At 44.7% G+C, this 20,197-nt stretch overlaps 1 protein-coding gene across 3 annotated transcripts in view; it reads right to left on the minus strand.

Moving 5' to 3' along the window:
* Positions 1-14,548, minus strand: part of LOC143784346 (endoribonuclease YbeY-like) — a 69,505-nt gene extending 54,957 nt beyond the window's left edge. The window contains exons 1-2 of one of the 3 annotated variants that reach the window (XM_077272539.1): positions 14,428-14,442; positions 12,628-12,660 (exon numbers count right to left, since the gene is read on the minus strand). Coding sequence is in view for 1 of the 3 variants with exons in the window: in XM_077272537.1 (XP_077128652.1) it covers positions 14,428-14,429 (2 nt within the window). In the remaining 2 variants the exon portion in view is untranslated. Of the gene's footprint in view, positions 1-223; positions 344-12,627; positions 12,661-14,427 lie in introns of those variants that run through there. The other 2 variants (XM_077272537.1, XM_077272538.1) reach the window with 2 other exon arrangements.
* Between the last annotated feature and the right edge of the window lie 5,649 nt (positions 14,549-20,197).

The raw sequence follows: 20,197 nt of genomic DNA on the forward strand, positions 1-20,197 counted from the left end.
TCATGATTCAATATAAAGTGCATATATGGGGTAAGTACCCAATTTAAAGTGAACACTGTGCATTTATTAAAAATATATAAATAAATAATAGGCCCTCAAATAAATACCATAACATCCCATTCACAATGAACATAAATGAGGGGAATAAATAAACAAATGAGACCTAATAATTATAAGGTGCACCAAACATAATCATATGAAATGTTACCATGGTCAAACATACCCTAATGATAAGCCCGCACGGCCCAACGCGCGTTTCGCTTCAGCTTTGACGAGGGAGACCAGAGCGAGGAAACTTGATGATCATGCGCTTTATCTACATGCTATAGAAGCGATCAGCCTGCAAAAAATGATTGTCCCATAGTGGGACAATATAAAAAAGTTGGAAAAAAAATGTAATTGTAAAAATATATATATATAAAAAAAAATCAAAACTAGTAATAAAAAAATCAATATATATTTTATCACTAAATAAATATTTGAATGAAAAAATCTAAACAATAAAAAATACACATATTTGATATCGCCGCATCCGCAATGACCCAACCTATAAAACTGTCCAAATACTTAACCCCTTTAGTGAACACCATAAAAAAAAAATGCTTTATCATCATACCGCCGAACTAAAAGTGGATAAGCTCGCACTGTACAGAATAAAGGAGGACGTGCTGCACCGATACCGCGTGCGTCGCCCCTTCTCCCCTCCATGTATACATCGATCTGAGAGAATTTTATTTTTCACCTTTTTAACCCCCTTAACCCCTGGAGGTATTTTCGTTTTTGTGTTTTTGTTTTTCGCTCCCGTCCTTCCCAGAGCCATAACCTTTTTATTTTTCCGTCAATATGGCCATGTGAGTGCTTATTTTTTGCGGGGCGAGTTGTACTTTTGAAAGACATTGGTTTTACCATGTTGTGTATCAGAAAACGGGAAAAAAATCCAAGTGCGGTGAAATTGCAAAGAAAGTGCAATCCCACACTGTTTTTTTGTTTGGCTTTTTTGCTAGGTTCACCAAATGCTAAAACTGACCTGCCATTATGATTCTCCAGGTCATTACGAGTTCATAGGCACCAAACATGTCTAGCTTATTTTTTATAAAACACCTATAAATATGAAACGACAACCAAAGATTTTTGACTAAAATATAAATTTTATCTACTATATAATTGTCTAAGGGTACTTCCGTCTGTCTGTCTGTCTGTCGCGGTTATTCGTTCGCTGATTGGTCTCGCCAGCTGCCTGTCATGGCTGCCGCGACCAATCAGCGACGCGCACAGTCCGGAAAAAAATGGCCGCTCCTTACTTCCCGCACTCACTGCCCGGCGCCCGCATACACCCCTCCGGTCACCGCTCACACAGGGTTAATGCCGGCGGTAACGGACCGCGTTATGCCGCGGGTAACGCACTCCGTTACCGCCGCTATTAACCCTGTGTGTCCCCAACTTTGTACTATTGACGCTGCCTATGCGGCATCAATAGTACAAAATGTAATGTTAAAATTAATAAATAAAAAAAAAAAACCTGCTATACTCACCCTCTGTAGTCCGCTGAGCCACTCGCGCAGCCCGCCATCTTCCATTGCAGGTTGCGGTGGCAAAGATGGTGTGGCAGAATGATCTGCCATGACGTCACGGTCATGTGACCGCGATGTCATCACAAGTCCTGCGCGCCTGCGTGGAAAGGACCTGCCGTGACGTCACGGTCATGTGACCGCTACACGGTCATATGACCTCGACGTCATCACAGGTCCTGCGCTCAGACCAACCCTAGGACCGGAAGCTGCCGTGGACTACAAAGGGCCCTTGGAAAGGTGAGTATATGTTTATTTTTTATTTTTTAACCTGTGACAAACGTGGCTGGGCAATATACTACATAGCTGGGCAATATACTACGTGGCTCTGTGCTGTATACTACTTCGCTGGGCAATATACTACGTGACTGGCCAATATACTACGTGGCTCTGTGCTGTATACTACGTCGCTGGGCAATATATTACGTAATTGGGCAATATACTACGGCGCTGAGCAATATACTACGTGGCTGGGCAATATACTACGTCGCTGGGCAATATACTACGTGGCTCTGTGCTGTATACTACGTCGCTGGGCAATATATTACGTAATTGGGCAATATACTACGGCGCTGAGCAATATACTACGTGGCTGGGCAATATACTACGTCGCTGGGCAATATACTATGTAACTGGGCAATATACTACGTGGCTCTGTGCTGTATACTACGTCGCTGGGCAATATATTACGTAATTGGGCAATATACTACGCGCTGAGCAATATACTACGTGGCTGGGCAATATACTACGTCGCTGGGCAATATACTATGTAACTGGGCAATATACTACGTGACTCTGTGCTGTATACTACGTCGCTGGGCAATATATTACGTAATTGGGCAATATACTACGGCGCTGAGCAATATACTACGTGGCTGGGCAATATACTACGTCGCTGGGCAATATACTACGTCGCTGGGCAATATACTACGTAACTGGGCAATATACTACGTCGCTGGGCAATATACTATGTGACTTGGCAATATACTACGTGGCTCTGTGCTGTATATTACGTCACTCGGCAATATACTACGTGACTGGGCAATATACTACGTAAGTGGGCAATATACTACGTCGCTGGGCAATATACTACGTGGCTGGGCAATATACTACGTGACTGGCCAATATACTACGTCGCTGGGCAATATACTACGTGGCTCTGTGCTGTATACTACGTAGCTGGGCAATATATTACGTAATTGGGCAATATACTACGTCGCTGAGCAATATACTACGTCGCTGGGCAATATACTACGTGGCTGGGCAATATACTACGTCGCTGGGCAATATACTACGTGACTTGGCAATATACTACGTGGCTCTGTGCTGTATACTACGTCACTGGGCAATATACTACGTGACTGGGCAATATACTACGTAACTGGGCAATATACTACGTCACTGGGCAATATACTACGTGACTGGGCAATTTACTATGGCTGGGCAATATACTACGTCACTGGGCAATATACTACATGGCTGGGCAATATACTACATCGCTGGGCAATATACTACCTGACTTGGCAATATACTACGTGGCTCTGTGCTGTATACTACATCACTGGGCAATATACTACGTAACTGGGCAATATACTACATCGCTGGGCAATATACTACGTGGCTGGGCAATATACTACGTCGCTGGGCAATATACTACGTGACTTGGCAATATACTACGTGGCTCTGTGCTGTATATACTATGTGACTGGGCAATATACTACGTGACTGGGCAATATACTACGTGGCTGGGCAATATACTACGTCGCTGGGCAATATAGTACGTGACTGGGCAATATACTACGTCGCTGGGCAATATACTACGTGGACATGCATATTCTAGAATATCCAATGCGTTAGAATCGGGCCACCATCTAGTTATAGACATAATGATAACAATATTACAATAAAAGAAAGGACCACCAGGTGGCAATAGAGTGCAGATTATCATTAAAGGGTATAGTAAATCATATAAAACAATAAATTTCTAGGGTAAACAAAAATCATACCATGGACATATAAATCTCAACGTAAAAAAGTACATTACATTACAGTTGAGGTATATTTCATTTCATTGCACTGTTCTCATTTCATATTATATTACATATAACAAGATAGAGAATAAAAAATAAAATGAACGTTGTGCATGCATCCAAATTAATACTACAGGTGTACCAAATGAATTATATTGCACTACGTGTTCATGATTCAATATAAAGTGCATATATGGGGTAAGTACCCAATTTAAAGTGAACACTGTGCATTTATTAAAAATATATAAATAAATAATAGGCCCTCAAATAAATACCATAACATCCCATTCACAATGAACATAAATAAGGGGAATAAATAAACAAATGAGACCTAATAATTATAAGGTGCACCAAACATAATCATATGAAATGTTACCATGGTCAAACATACCCTAATGATAAGCCCGCACGGCCCAACGCGCGTTTCGCTTCAGCTTTGACGAGGGAGACCAGAGCGAGGAAACTTGATGATCATGCGCTTTATCTACATGCTATAGAAGCGATCAGCCTGCAAAAAATGATTGTCCCATAGTGGGACAAAGTAAAAAAGTTGGAAAAAAAATGTAATTGTAAAAATATAAAAAAAAAAAAAAAAAAATCAAAACTAATAAAAAAAATCAATATATATTTTATCACTAAATAAATATTTGAATGAAAAAATCTAAACAATAAAAAATACACATATTTGATATCGCCGCATCCGCAATGACCCAACCTATAAAACTGTCCAAATACTTAACCCCTTTAGTGAACACCATAAAAAAAAATGCTTTATCATCATACAGCCGAACTAAAAGTGGAATAACACGCGATCAAAAAGATGGATATAAATTCCCATGGGACCACTGAAAATGTCATCTTGTCCCGCAAAAAAGAAGCCCCCATATAGCTCCATCAGCGAAAAAATAAAGTTATAGTCCTCAGAATAAAGCGACGCAAATTTTTTTTCTATAAAATAGTTTTGATTATATAAAAGCGCCAAAACATAAAAAAATTATATAAATGAGTTATCGCTGTAATCATACTGACCCAAAGAATAAAACTGTTTTATAAATGTTACCAAACGTGGAACGGTATCAACACCTCCCAAAAAAGGAAATTCATGAATAGCTGTTTTTTGCTCATTCTACCTTCAAAAATCGGAATAGAAAGCGATCAAAAAATGTCACATGCCCGAAAATGTCACCAATAAAAAGTCAGTTCGCCCCGCAAAAAACAAGACCTCACATGACTCTGTGGACCAAAATATGGAAAAATTATAGCTCTCAAAATGTGGAGAAACAAAAAACATTTATTTTATTTTTAATATAAATTTTAATATTTTAGCATGTGACAGCTGCCAAATATAAAAATCCGCTATAAAACCCCACTATAACGTCTCTTTCACACGTCCTGATATTTCCGGTACCGGAGATGTCAGTGTCCACGTGTGTAATACTTGCGGCACACGTGTGGCATGCGTGTGCTGCATCAATACCACAAGGACTGGCGCCAGGGAAGAAGTATTACAGTAAGCGCTGTTCCCCGGTGCCGGGTGCTGAACACGGTTCTCATCCTTCTGCCCTGCTCTGCCGGCGATCAGCGCGAGCAGAGGAGAAAGATGAGAGTTATATTTAAGTAATAAAAGAGACAGCAGGTGGCAGCTGAATCTAGGACTATTACTCCCATGATCCCACCCCTGCTGCAGCTAATATCAGTGACAGCAGGAGCAGCGTTTGGCGTATTCATCTGCCGCTCCTGCGCTGTAAATAATTACGGTAATTTAAAAAAAATAACACTGTGTGGGTTCCCCCCTATTTTTGATAACCAGCCAGACAAAACTCACAGCTGTGTGCTGCAACCCTCAGCTTTCAGCTTCAGCAAGGCTGGTTATCAAGAATAGAGGGGTCCCCACACTGTTTTTTTTTTTTTTTTTTTTTACTTATTTGGTCCCCCCCATTTTTGACAACCAGTGACCGAAGGTAACCTCTATGACGTCACCCTTGAATACTGACGCTGCGTCGACTTCGGTGAGATCCCCGCTAGCACCATGTGCGCTCACTGTGCTAGCGGGGATCTGATCGCAGCGCAGCCAGACTGGGAACGGAGCTCAGTGACTGAAGGTGACCTCTATGACGTCACCTCTGGTTACTGACGCTGCGTTCCCAGCAGCTGATTCACCAGTGGTTTTCGGCCGAGACGGTGGCATCTTAGCACCGTCCAGGTTGAAAACTGTATATCCTCCCAGACATAGATTACTGCGTGGGACACAAAGCTGGACAGGTATGGGTATATTGTTGCTTTTTTATTTCATTTTTATTACAGGAGATCGAGGGCTTCAGTGGAATTAGGCAATGCAGTAAGTATGGTTTAACTGAGATTAATAAAGGAGTCTGTGACATTTTTTCAAATAAAGGACTGTATTCCGGCTGTGTCTTATTTACCATATAACTATAGGCTTAGTAATGGATAGGTGTCCATTACTAAGCTGAGAGCTTGATATCACCTGAAAGGTGACATCAACCCCCCACAAATATTACCCGACTTGCCACCGCTACAGGGCAAGTGGGAAGAGCAGGGCACAGCGCCAGAATTGGCACATGTAATAGATGTGCCTTTTCTGGGCAGCTGTGGGCTGCTGTTTTTAGGTTGGAGGGGCCAATATCCATGGCCCCTTACCAGCCTCAGAATACCAGTTCCCAGCTGTGAGCTTTATCAAGGCTGGTTGTCAAAAACAGGGGGACCTCATGCTATTTTAAAAATTATTTATATAAATAATTTAAAAAAAAAACAGCGTGGGGACCCCTCTATTCTTGATAACCAACCTTGCTGAAGCTGAGAGCTGTGGGTTGCAGCCCCCAGCTGTGAGTTGTGTCTGACTGGTTATCAAAAATAGGGGGGAACCCACGCCATTTTTTTTAAATTACTGTTGCCTCTTTTATTACTTAAATGTAACTCTCATCAATCTCCCCTGCTCCTGCAGATCTCCGGCAGAGCAGGGTAGAATGAAAAGAGCCGTGTTCAGCACCCAGCGCCGGGGAACAGCGTTTACTGTAACGCTTCTTTCCTAGTGCCGATGCGTGTCACATTGATGACATCCATGTATGTTATGTGAATGCACGTGTGCGGGACGTTTTATGGCCCGTTCTGACATTAAAAAATGGACATGTCAGCGTGTTTTGCCCACGGACACACGGTCTGTGGAAACACACTGACATGTGCACAGACCCATTCACTTGAACAGGCATCTCTGCATGGCTAAGCAGTAGTGTACAGCCACACATGGGGTACTGCAACGTTCACTAGAAATTGTGGGACAAATTTTGTTGCCATTTTACCCATTTATAAAATATTTGGCTGAAACAAAATTTTGGTGCTAAAAATGCAGTTATTTTGTCCTCACTGCCCAATGGTATAAAATTCTGTGGCACACCCATGGTGTCAATATGATCACTGCACCGCTAGATAAATTCATTGAGAGGTGTAGTTGGTAAAATGGGGTCACTTATGGGGGGTTCTGATGTTTTAGCTCCTCATGGGCTCTCCCAGTGGGTCATGGCACCTGCAAAACATAACAGTAAAATCTGGCGCTCCTTCCTTTTTGTGTTCCGCCAAGAGCCCAAACAGTGGTTTATCCCCACACATAGGGGGTATCAGCGTACTCAGGAGAAATTGCCCAATAACTCCTGGGATCCAATTTCTCCTGTTAGGGTATGTTCACACGATCCTGATTTCAATCCTTTTTTTTCAGGTCAAAAACCGCAGCTCTTGGCAGAAAACGCAGGTGCTTTTTTGGTGCGTTTTTGGTGCGTTTTTGATGCGTTTTTGATGCGGTTTTTAGTGCATTTTTTTATGCAGTTTTCTCTGCAGTTTTCTCTGCAGATTGTCTGTGTTTGACACAAATAAAGCTTTAACTGCAGTGGGGGAAAAAAAAAAAAGAAATGATGTCATTTCCTTGTCCAACCCTTTTCTTCTTCCATCCTCCATTTTGGGACTAAACACCAAAATGAGTGGACGTGTTTTGAATGACAGCGCTCCGCGTTTTGCGCCGCATGCATCACTGCAGCGCACGCATCCGGGTGCAGAGGACGCAGCAAGTTGCATTTTTGCTGCGTCCAAAATAAATCAAAAAAAGGACGCATGCGGCGCAAAACGCAGCGTTGTGCATGTGTTTTGCTGCGTTTTAGTTTGCGTTGTGTGTTGCGGCGCCGACGCTGCGGCGCACAACGCAAATGTGAACATAGCCTAAGTGCCACGTATTTCAGTGCCACGTGCCACGTATTTAAGTGCCACGTGCCACGTATTTAAGTGCCACGTGCCACGTATTTAAGTGCCACATAGTTAAGTGCCACGTGCCACGTATTTAAGTGCCACGTGCCACGTAGTTAAGTGCCACGTGCCACGTATTTAAGTGCCACGTGCCACGTAGTTAAGTGCCACGTGCCACGTATTTAAGTGCCACGTAGTTAAGTGCCACGTGCCACGTATTTCAGTGCCACGTGCCACGTATTTCAGTGCCACGTGCCACGTATTTCAGTGCCACGTATCACGTATTTCAGTGCCACGTATCACGTATTTAAGTGACACGTATCACGTATAAGTGACACGTGTCACGTATTTAAGTGACACGTATCACGTATAAGTGACACGTGTCACGTATTTAATTGCCACGTATTTAAGTGCCACGCATCCCACAAAGATTTTCCATGGAGAACAGACACATCCAGAGATATGTCTGCTCTCCACGGCTGCAGCAACACACTGACAGGAGCCATAGTTCCTGTCGGTGTGTCACTGCGCATGCGCGAGCAAGTTAACCGGCGGTCATTGACCCCAGCACTCTCGCTTAACGGCAGTGCTGCGTGGGAAAGTTCAACGCAGCTGTACTGCTGTTAACCGAGACGCCGGAGCCATTGAACTCCGGGACAGTACGCGATACACTGCTAGGATCTTCGCTCCTGGCAGTGTATCGCCGGAGAGCAGCCAATCGGCGTGGGACACTCGTTTTATGGATTCTGCGGACAGGGAGTATGGATTTGTTTTTTTATTTTGGGATTTTATCTAGGGGATCGAGGGCTTCGCCTACAAGTGTGCTGTTGGTGAGTATATACTCTGTGTTATGTGTTGTATGTACTGTACTGTGTGTCATGTATGTGTATTGTGTGTAGGTGTTTTGTGTAACTTTACAACTGTGCTAAGTCGCCGGACACAGGAACAACTCTCCCATCCTAATACCGGATGGGAGTAGTAGTCCCATACGGCGACTTAGCACAATGGAGGCACTAGCGTCGCATGGGGACACACACGCACACACACACACACACACACACACACACACACACACACACATACCAAATCAATCAAACGGCCGACACGATCCCCATGCGACGGTATGCCTCCATGTCTCTCCGCCCAAGCACTTCCGCCCACGCACTTCCGCCGGCTTCCCCGCACTTCCGGCTGCAGCGGTTCTGCACCACAAACCGCAATAAAACCCGCAGATATATTTTTGATCTGCGGGTTTTACTGCGGGTTTGACCTCACAATGGAGGTCTATGGGTGCAGAACCGCTGCTGTTTCGGGCAAAGAAGTGACATGCTCCTTCTTTTTTCCCGCAGCTATTCAGCGCGGTTTTTTTTTTAAAATTCAGGATCATGTGCACAGCGGTTCCTGTTTTCCATAGGGTACAATGTACTGTACCCTGCATGGAAAAAAACTGCGGAACCGCAGCGGCAGAACCGCTGCGGTTCCGCTGTAAAAAACGCACTGTGTGAACATGGCCTTAACCTTGAGAAAATAAAAAATTGGAGGTGAAAAGATCATTTTTGTGGAAACAATATGATATTTTGTTTTTATGGCTCTACGTTATAAACTTGTATGAAGCACTTGGGGGTTCAAAGTGCTGACCATACATCTAGATAAGTTCCTTAGGGGGTCTACTTTCCAAAATGGGGTCACTTGTGGGGGGTTTCCACTGTTTAGGCACACCAGGGGCTCTCCAAATGCGGCATGGCGTCCTATCTCAATTCCAGCCAATTCTACATTGAAAAAGTAAAATGGCGCTCCTTCCCTTCCGAGCTCTGCCGTGCGCCCAAACAGTGGTTTACCCCCACATATGGGGTATCAACGTACTCAGGACAAATTGCACAGCAACTTTTGAGGTCCAATTCCTCCTGTTACCCTTGGTAAAATAAAACAATTTTTTTGTGAAAAAAAGTTAAATGTTCATTTTTTTAAAACATTCAAAATATTCCTGTGAAACACCTGAAGGGTTAATAATCTTCTTGAATGTGGTTTTGCGCTCCTTGAGGGGTGCAGTTTTTAGAATGGTGTCACTTTTTTACTTTTGGGTATTTTCTATCATATAGACCCCTCAAAGTGACTTTAAATGTGACGTGGTCCCTAAAAAAAAATGGTGGTGTAAATATGAGAAATTGCTGGTCAACTTTTATCTCTTATAACTTCCTAACAAAAAAACATTTTGGTTCCTAAATTGTGCTGATGTAAAGTACCGTATTTTTCGGACTACAAGACGCACTTTCCCCCCCCCCCAAAAAAAAGGGGGAAAAATGGGGGGGGCATCTAATAGTCGCAATGCAGGCTTACCGTGGCGGCAGAGGTGCGGTGGCAGAGGTGCGGTGGCAGAGGTGTGGTGGCAGAGGTGTGGCGGCAGAGGTGCTGGGATGAGGAGGCGCAGTGAGCGGGGTCCCTTTCACCGGTGAGATGATGCAGCAGCCCGGTAAGCAGCAGAGCCGGGTGAATCCTGTAGTTATCAGTGGTGGCGGCCATCTGCCTGAGGCCGCGCGTGCGCAGATGGAGTGCTCTGTTTTCCGGGGCTTCAGGAAAATGGCCGCGGGAGGCCGCGCGTGCGCAGATGGAGATCGTGGTGGCCATTTTCCTGAAGCCCCGGGAAGCAGAGCGCTCCATCTGCTCACGCGCGGCCTCAGGAAGATGGCCGCCACCACCGATTACTACAGGATTCACCCGGCTCTGCTGCTTACCGGGCTGCTGCATCACCTCACCGGGGAAAGGGACCCCTCTCACGCAGTGGCGTGGGGGGGGGGAGCACAATGCGGGGGTGGGTCACTGGGCCGCAGCAGTGAAAAAAGCAGTGGAAAAAGTGAGTACGATGTGAGCTGTTATGTGCCTGTGCGGTGAGCGGTTGTGCTGGACGCGTATGGTATGGGGCTTCTGCACCCTCATGTGGAGAGCAATGGCCGAGCCTTGATGCAATACACAGTTACTGTTGCTCTGAGCTTTTATTTCACTGCTGCCTGGTTATACGCCGCACACCGCAGCCGCGCATACACACAGGCGGCGCGGCCAACATGGAGGCTGCGTGTGAGGTGCTCGGCAGCAGGCCGCAATGCTAGTTTCGGTCGAGATGGTAAACAGCGGCCCAGTCAGTAATGGAGCGCTGTCACTGCCAGCCTGTAGTCATGCGTGTCACTGCCCAGCCAGTACTGGAGCGCTGACACTGCCAGCCTGTGCTCATGTGTGTCACTGCCCAGCCAGTACTGGAGCGCTGTCACTGCCAGCCTGTGGTCATGTGTGTCACTGCCCAGCCAGTACTGGAGCGCTGTCACTGCCAGCCTGTGGTCATGTGTGTCACTGCCCAGCCAGTACTGGAGCGCTGTCACTGCCAGCCTGTGGTCATGTGTGTCACTGCCCAGTCAGTAATGGAGCGCTGTCACTGCCAGCTTGTGGTCATGCGTGTCACTGCCCAGTCAGTAATGGAGCGCTGCCACCGCCAGCCCTCAGGTAAGATACTGTAAATTCGGACAATAAGACGGACCCCCATCTTATAAAAAATCTTTTTTTCTGCAATTTTCACCCCAAATTTGGGGTGCGCCTTATGGTCCGGTGCGTCTTATAGTCCGAAAAATACGGTAGACATGTGGTAAATGTTATTTATTAAGTATTTTGTGTGACACCACTCTCTGATTAAGGCTATGTGCACACGTTGCAGATTTGCCTGCGGATTTTTCCGCACAGAATCTGCATCTCTTGCCAGAAAACACAGCTAAAACTCAGAGCATTTTTGGTGCGTTTTTTTTGTGTGGATTTGTATGCGTTTTTGAAAGCTAAATAAAGGTCTATTATTGAACAAAAAAAAAGAATTGTGATGTCATTTCTTGTCCAACCTCTTCATTTACATACTGCATTGAAGAATAATGTTTACACACACAGAAAGATAGATGTTTAGTGATAAACATAGCAAAATGGTACATAAAGAGTTAAATAAAGACACACACACAAATTCTGCATTAGCCGGGGTCACACTTGCGAGAAACTCGCCCGAGTCTCACCTCAATGCTCGGCACTGCCGCCGCAAATCGGGAACGGAGTGTTCAGATGCATAGAAATATATGCAGCCGCACACTCCGGTCCCGAGTGCCGGCTGCAATGCCGGGTATTGAGGTGCGAGTTTATCACAAGTGTGACCCCGGCCTTAAACGCAATATCGGTTTAATCTGAAAAAAATTGCATGGGCTCCAGCGCAATTTTCAAGTCCAGTGTGGGAAAGCCAGCAACTGGGGGCCAATGTTTGTAGCCGAGGAAGGGGTTAACACGTATGGAGCTTCCCAGGCTATGAATATCAGCCCGCAGCTGTATATTTAGCCTTTACTGGCTGGTAAAATAGGGGGACCCCCCAAAAAAAATGATGTGGGGTCCCCCTATAATTAATAGCCAGAAAAGGGTATACAGATAGCTGCGGGCTGATATTCATAATCTAGGAAGGGACCATGCATATTGCCCCCCCTGCTACAAATACCAGCTCCCAGCCGCCCCAGAAATGGCGCATCTGTAAGATTCGTCAATTCCGGCACTTAGCCCCTCTCTTCCCACTGCCCTGTAGCGGTGGCATATGGGGTAATAAGGGGTTAATGTCACCTTCCTTTGTATTGTAATGTGACATTAAGCCGGATAAGTAATGGAGAGGCGCCAATAAGACACCTATCCATTATTAATCCTACAGTAGTGAAAGAGTTAAAAAAAGACACTGCCAGAATAAAGTATTTTAGTATTCTTAATTTCACCATACTTACAACCACGCCTAATTCCCCGAAGTCATCAATCACCTGAAAAAAATTAAAAGTAATAAACCAACTGTGTACTTCCTGTTCGACGCAGTCCAATTAATAATGAGTGTCCCATGACGATCTCCCCTATAGAACAGTGACATCAGGAGATGTCACCGCTCTATAGGCCTCTAGTGACACACTGACAGGAGACAATGGCTCTTGCAGTGCTATAACTGAGGGTTCAATGAGTTCATTGCTCTCACTTTACGGCACTGCTGCGTGAGAATTTTCCCACACAGCTGGGCCGCAAGTGACAGTATGAACTATACTGTACCCATAGCGGCGGAGGGATACAGTGCGGAAGGATACCTTCCACCATTGTATCCTGGAGCCCCTGAGAGCAGTCGCATCTTCCGATGTGACAGCTCGCCACGGGAGATCGTTGTGGGACACTCGTTATTACATGGATTACTGCAGATCATTGACTTTAATGGGTCCGTGTAATACGTGCGCTCCCACGAACACTGACATGTCTCCGTGTTTGACACACGGAGACACGGTCCGCAAAAAATCAATGACATCTGCACAGATGCATTGATTTCAATGTGTCTACATGTGTCAGTGGCTCCGGTACGTGAGGAAACTGTCACCACACGTACCGGAGCCACTGACGTGTGAAACCGGCCTAATCCTGCGGTTTTGACTAAATCAATGGAAGTCAATGGGAGCAGAAATGCTGCCGATCTGCAAAAAGAATTGACATGGTCCTTTTTTTGATCTGTTGCGTTTTCGGTGCTGGCCGTACAAACTCCGCCCACAACGTACATCCTGACTCTGGCACTGGTGTCAGGACCTAATCTTTCATTGCATGCCCTTCAGGGTTCAGTAGTGATCACTGTGTGTGCGCTAACAGAGCAAGGAGAAATGAATGAGCTGGTGGCAATCAAAATACAGCTCCCTGCCCAAGAATGTGGTCCAGGAGAATCTGCCCGGGGGCCTGATAAAAGGTCATTGAGGGCTGTAAATGGCCCTGGGGCCGGAGGTTCCCCACCCGTCATAAATGGACAGTGGTCAGAATTGTAAAAATTGGCCCGGTCATTAACATGCAAACCACCCTTGGGGGTAAAGGGGTTAAAAAATGAAACAAGAAAACGACGCAACCAGAAAAAAATGGAAAAAATATGAAGAAAATTTACTGATATTAAAAGATGACCCAAAAAATAGAAAAAGTAGAAAATAAAAAACCTTTTCCCCATTGTAAAACACTTTATTACTTTATTATCTCCCACAGCCTCATAAGTCTAATGATCATGTAACCGCTGCACGGCAAACTCGGCTCTGCTGCACGGAAAACTCGGCTCTGCTGCACGGCAAACTCGGCTTTGCTACACGGAAAACTCGGCTCTGCTACACGGCAAACTCGGCTCTGCTACACGGAAAACTCGGCTCTGCTACATGGCAAGCTCGGCTCTGCTGCAAGGCAAACTCGGCTCTGCTGCACGGCAAACTCGGCTCTGCTACACGGAAAACCCGGCTCTGCTGCACGGCAAACTCGGCTCTGCTGCACGGCAAACTCGGCTCTGCTGCACGGCAAACTTGGCTCTGCTACACGGCAAACTCGGCTCTGCTGCTACACGGCAAACTCAGCCTGGCTATAACCACTCAGTCACTTGTACATGTGCCAAACAGCAAACTCCGCTCTGCTGCATCCACACACACTGAAGTCTCACACAACTTTATTTATACAATGTTTCTGCACACAAGACTTCACAGCTGGAGGAGGAGGAGCCCTGACACCAGGAGGACCGCGCAGTATATACTCACATGGTCGTGACGTCACGGAAGGTCCTATAGCACCAACAGCAGCCACATACGAGCCTGGTCACATGGGCATGACGTCACGGAAGGTCCTGTAGCACACTGTGTAATATTATCTAGCAATCCGTCCTCCCACCACCAGGTGTCGCTGGATATCTCTGCGATGACGCTCTGTCCACTGTGGTATAAAAGGAGCGATGCCACGGCGACGGCGCCATTTTATTACACGTGCGATGTGGAGAGGAGGTTGTGTGAGCTGTGAGGGCAGGAAACTTGTCTGTGACACCATTACACAGCGAAGCTATGGTAGTTAGATAGCAGACAGCACTCCTTGCTGTAAATGCCGTTAGTGGGAATATGTTCTAGGGATTTAGTGATTCCATGAGGTAAAATTACCTCACATGATGGTTCCTGTGAAGAAAGCCAGAGCGGTGTCTGAGAACTATTATATCGACGCTGAAATGTCAGGAAATCTGTAGTGTTAGTTCAGAACTTAATCTAGCAGAAAATCTCACTAATACATGTGCTGTTGTAAATGAGGAAACTGCCGAGATGAGGGGGAAACATGCCGCAGAGCGGACAAAAAGTGATCGTAAATGATCAATAGCGACAGCAAATGACGGCACAAAAGTGACCAAACACTAAAGGCTGTGTGCACACGTTGTGGATTCTCTGTGGATCCGCAGCGTTTTTTTACCGTGCAGAAACGCTGCAGATCCGTCAGTGAGTTACAGTACAATGTGAATCAATGAGAAAAAAAAAATGCTGTGCTCATGGTGCGGAAAATTCCGTGCGGAAATGCTGCCGATTAAAAGAAGCAGCATGTCACTTTTGTGTGGATCTGCAGCGTTTTTGTACCCATTCCATTATAGAAATCCGCAGGGGTAAAACACGCTGAAAACCGCCAAAAAAAAAATGCAGCAAAACCGCAAAAAAAAGTGACAAATTCGCAGCGTTTTCTGCCAAGACATGCAGAATCTGCACCAGAAATTCCTAAGGCAAATCCTTAACGTGTGCACATAGCCTTACTAAATAATACAGAGATCCTCCAAGAGCGAAGGAAGCGATGAGAGAAAATAATTGAGCGCAAAAGATGGAAAAATTAGCACATTATGTGTAAATTTCATTAAAAAAATGCAACAAAGCAGAAAAATGATAAAACTACAATAAGTTTATAGTTGGGAGGAGAGAAAACGCCACGGAGAGCTCCATAAAGGATCTGAAAATCACAGTATTAAAAAGATCTAATTAAAAACAGACGAGGCAGAAACATGATCTTACAGCGCCGTAATGCAAAATAAAAACGGCGTATTAGTGACCACAGGAAAAAGAGGGAAAAACGTGCATTTTAAGGCGCAAAAAGAAAAACAACTACATTTATTCTGCCTTTGCTGAGGCAGCGCACTTATGTCATGAGGCTAATCCTCCAGAAACCTGCAGTAAATCGTGTGTCCACGGCAGCAGTCCATGTGTACACGCCCTGTGTATATACCTTACATGTATATGAGCAGGCAGTTGGGTATTACTGCTTACACCTAAGGACTTGTTCACACGTCAGGTTTTCTTTTACGACTTCATGTTTTTGGCAAATGTCACTCGTACCTATAGGACTGTGTGCAAACGTTGCGGATTTGTGACAAACCCTGAAGCAAAACAGGGTTTTAGCAAAGTGAATGAGAAACCTGACGTCATGCACACATTGAGTCTGTGTTGCAGATTTGGTGCTGAAAATAATCTTCATGTCAGTTTTCTGTGCGTTTTTACCCAGCGTCTTTCACGATTGACTTCACTCTTTTCAGTCAAATGCAGGGCAAACACGTTTTTACAGCTGTGTTGTTTCGGCCACGAGATGCAGAAATGGTTCAGAAATGTTACTCAAGCTTGTGCATATACCCTAATAGTTAACGGGGCTATTCACACGTCTGCCCGAGGGGTCCGCGCAAAATCGTGGAGACCTGTCCGATAGTGATCTAAGTGTTGGAAGTAAATTGAGGCAAGCCTATAGCTCCAGGAAGAAATCATCAGTCAGCACTCAGATGTCATCTGTGCAGAGTCCGTTCTTCATTGACTGATGAACTTTTTCTGCTTTCTTACCTGAGAACAACTAATAAGACTCTGACAAACTTTGATGATAAAAATTGACACGCGACCAAACTGATATAAAATATCAATGATGAAACTCGGACCGATTTTTTTCGTTCAAGTATATGTCTATATAATTCTCTTCCATGATCTACTGAGTTTTATCATCAGATATTACTGATCACACAACTCTGAATCTCTATTTTGGAATTAACATTTTTGAAGTTTTTAGGATATTCTAAGATGTGTTTTTCCTTTATTTTCTCACAGTTACGTCATTTTCCGTATCCCTATTTATCCTTTTGTGGATAAGTTGTATTTTTCTCTTGCGTCATGTTGAAGTACAGATAAGATTAATTTACACTTAATCATCTTTATTAATACTGTAAATGCAAGAAAACAGCTGATGCCTGATATGCAGTGTGGAATTAATAGTGATATAAAAACGAGTAAAAAAAAAAGCGATTCCATCATTTTGTGTTTTCGATTTACATGTGTGTGGGGTGAGTGTAGTGCCCATATTAGTGAGGGTGTTGGTGATAGTTTCCTTCAAACAATTGTACCTGCTGATTCCAGGTCTTTCTGTAGCTTGAATTGAAATTGAAAAAAACCCCCCTAATAATTGTAAGAAGTGTGGTAGGTCTCAAAACGGGGAGATGCAAAGGCCTGGTTGGGATGGGCATGTGGGGCAATAGTACTGGGAATTCCTCCGTCTGCCATGCTTCCTACAAAAAATAGTACTGGGAAGCACTCTGTCTGCCATGCTTCCTACAAACCCGGCATCTTATTTGAGGATACCTTTGGGTGGGAGTGCTAGGGACAGGGCGAGGCTAATGGCGCTCTGCAAGTCTCCGGGCATCTTAAGAGTCGAAGGCTTCCCCCTGTGACATCGACTCAATCATGAGGCCCTCTACAATTTTTTTCCTGAAATTGGGAGGAATGTAAGCGGTCCTTGGGACGTTTTATACAAAGCTGTTGTTTGTGGCAGCTTGGATATGATAGATTGCCACCTTTTTGTACCAGGCCGTCGTCTTCTCCACCGGGTATGGTTGCAGAACCTGGTCTGACAATTCAATGTCTCCCATGTATTTATTATAGTCTGTGACGCAGACCTTTTTTTCCTTGTCCCTGATGGCGCCCTTGTTTCTGACCGTCACAGTGGTGTCCGCATGCAGTGTAGACGTCCTTCCTGTCATTCCACTTCACTGCAAGAAGTTGGTCACTTGCGAGTGAGAATGACGCCCCCCTCTCCAAACGTCTGGACGCAAACTCTGACGGAAACCCCACTCTGTTTTTCCTGACTGTCCCACAGGCCCCTGTATTTGAAATATAATAATGTATTTGTAATAATTGCCTGTGTAGACGTGGTACCCTTGATGAAGAAAGGGCGTAATTAGCTCCAAGGCAATTTTGCCAGGGATGCCAGATGTCTGGGGGCAGTTTAGGGGGTTGACTTGGCGGTAGGTTCCTACCTTCATAAATTTGGAAGGTGGAAGTGTACCCTGATGAGCTCTCACAAGTTTTTTACATTTTTATGCCATATTTGCCTCGCTTGGAAGGGATCAATTGGCGGAATGACAGATGGCCCTTGTAGCACATCAAAGACTCGTCGACCGCCACATTTTTCTCTGGGGTATAGGAATGTGCAAATTAATTTTGTATTAGAGAAATTAGGGGTCTCTACTTAGCCGATCATAGCTAGAGTCATTATTATTATTTTTTTTTTTGGGGGGGGGGGGCTTGGGAATTGTCACTGAAGTGGAGGATTCTCATCAGGGCTTCATAATGGACTTGGGACATGAACGCTGCAAATACGGGTGTGCTGTGGACAGCTTTAGTTGCCCAGTAGGAGCGGAATGTGTTTTTTTTACTAAACCCATAATCAGGATAAGGCCTAATTTTTTTTTATTTGTGGGACATTTGTTGGGATCTGGGAACGGAAATGAAAGGCAGTGGGTTTTCGGGAGATGTATTGTTAGGCATACAAGTTTGTTTGGTGGTCAATTAATTCTAGGACTTCTGGGCTAATGAAAATTTGGAAAAAAATAATGGAAATAAAGTTGGTGACATCTAGTCTTATTCCAGGGGCTGCAGAAAAAGGAGGAATTTGAAGGGAAAATGAAGAATCATTATACCAGAGCGTTGGGGGGACTGCAGTACTTGGTCCTGCCTCTGATGCTTTAGCAGTAATGAACGACTCCGCTACCATCAGGCTGTGGGATCCTGTGGAGGAAGAGTCATTGTCACTGCCTGAAAACTGCTCTGCTTCAGAGGCAGATTCAGTTTCACTGCTGGAGCAAAGTTGGCTGTATGTTTGCTCTGCGCTGAATGTTCTGCGGGCCATTTTTATATTTGTCTGGCTAATGAAAAACTAACCCTAATCTGACTAATTCAACAATAGGGTCCAAAACACATAATTTAAGGTGCTAGACACTCCAAATTACAATTCACACTAATCCTAAATAACGACCATTTACCGCCTTCGGATATAGATATAGAGAGATTCCGGCAATAATTTCTTTTAAAAAATTGCAATTTATTGACACATGATTAAAAATATACATCAAAAGAAAAAAGTAGGGAGAAAGGCTAAAAAACAGGGTGGGAATAAACCTCCAACAAGGGGATGTGTTTCATAACCAGTAAAGCTGTGCCCCCCATGCATTTTAAGATAAATCACGGACAGCAGTCCAATGCTCACATTAATGTTCCCATAATGGCAATTTCATGGTCAGAATAAATGTAAATAAACCTTGTTTTGTCTACAGAAACAAATCCATTTTTCAGAAGTGGTTTAATGTACACCACGCTTAGTGCAAGGAATACTTAGTATCAAAAGGGCATTTGATGTAGACAATATTCCAAAATACATTAGAAATAACATCTATATTGAGTATTAAATTACAACAACAAAGGCATGTTAAATCAGTGGTGCTAAGTAAAAAATGAGTAGGGCGTTTACCTGGCATTTCAAGTGCATGCCATGGGTGATTGCTTTTCGCTTGTGCACGGAGTCCCTTGCATTAAGTGTGCACGGAGTCCCTTGCATTAAGCGCGCATGCGCAAGATTTTTTCTTCAGGTACCATCACTTGTTGTGCGCACACGCGCTCTCCCTTCCTCAGAACTTCCGGTGACGCCACATCAGGTGACCCGCATGCGTTCCACATGCGGTTTACTGAGCGCCACTACGGAAGTTCAATTTACCAAATGAGGCAGGAAGCGAGCGCGTGATGCGCCGGGAAAACACTGTGATGAGTCACCGGTCGCTGCCCTATGACACTACCCTTTCACGGCATACACCAATGATTAGATCGGTACCATTATCTTCTGTTTGCTTATTGGGTAATGCAGAGGTCCCCAACCTTTTTTGCACCAGGGACCGGCTTTAAGCAAGACCAGTTTTCCATGGCCCGGTGGGGGTGGGGCAGGGGCGGGGCTTTGGTCATATGGGGGTGGGGTTATGGAGGGATGGAGCTTAGTGCATACTTATCATATAATTATGACATTTATAATGAGAATGTGATTCAACTTACCATAGGTTCAGAATGAGTGGGAGCACCATGCTTGTTTCCCTGGTGCTCTGCACCATTATTGCCCCATAGCTGTGCCATATAGTGCTCTGCACCATTATTGCCCCATAGCTGTGCCATACAGTGCTCTGCACCGTTTATTATTGCCCCATAGCTGTGCCAT

Source organism: Ranitomeya variabilis, chromosome 7 (assembly GCF_051348905.1).
Source record: "Ranitomeya variabilis isolate aRanVar5 chromosome 7, aRanVar5.hap1, whole genome shotgun sequence".
Taxonomy (NCBI): Eukaryota; Metazoa; Chordata; class Amphibia; order Anura; family Dendrobatidae; genus Ranitomeya; species Ranitomeya variabilis.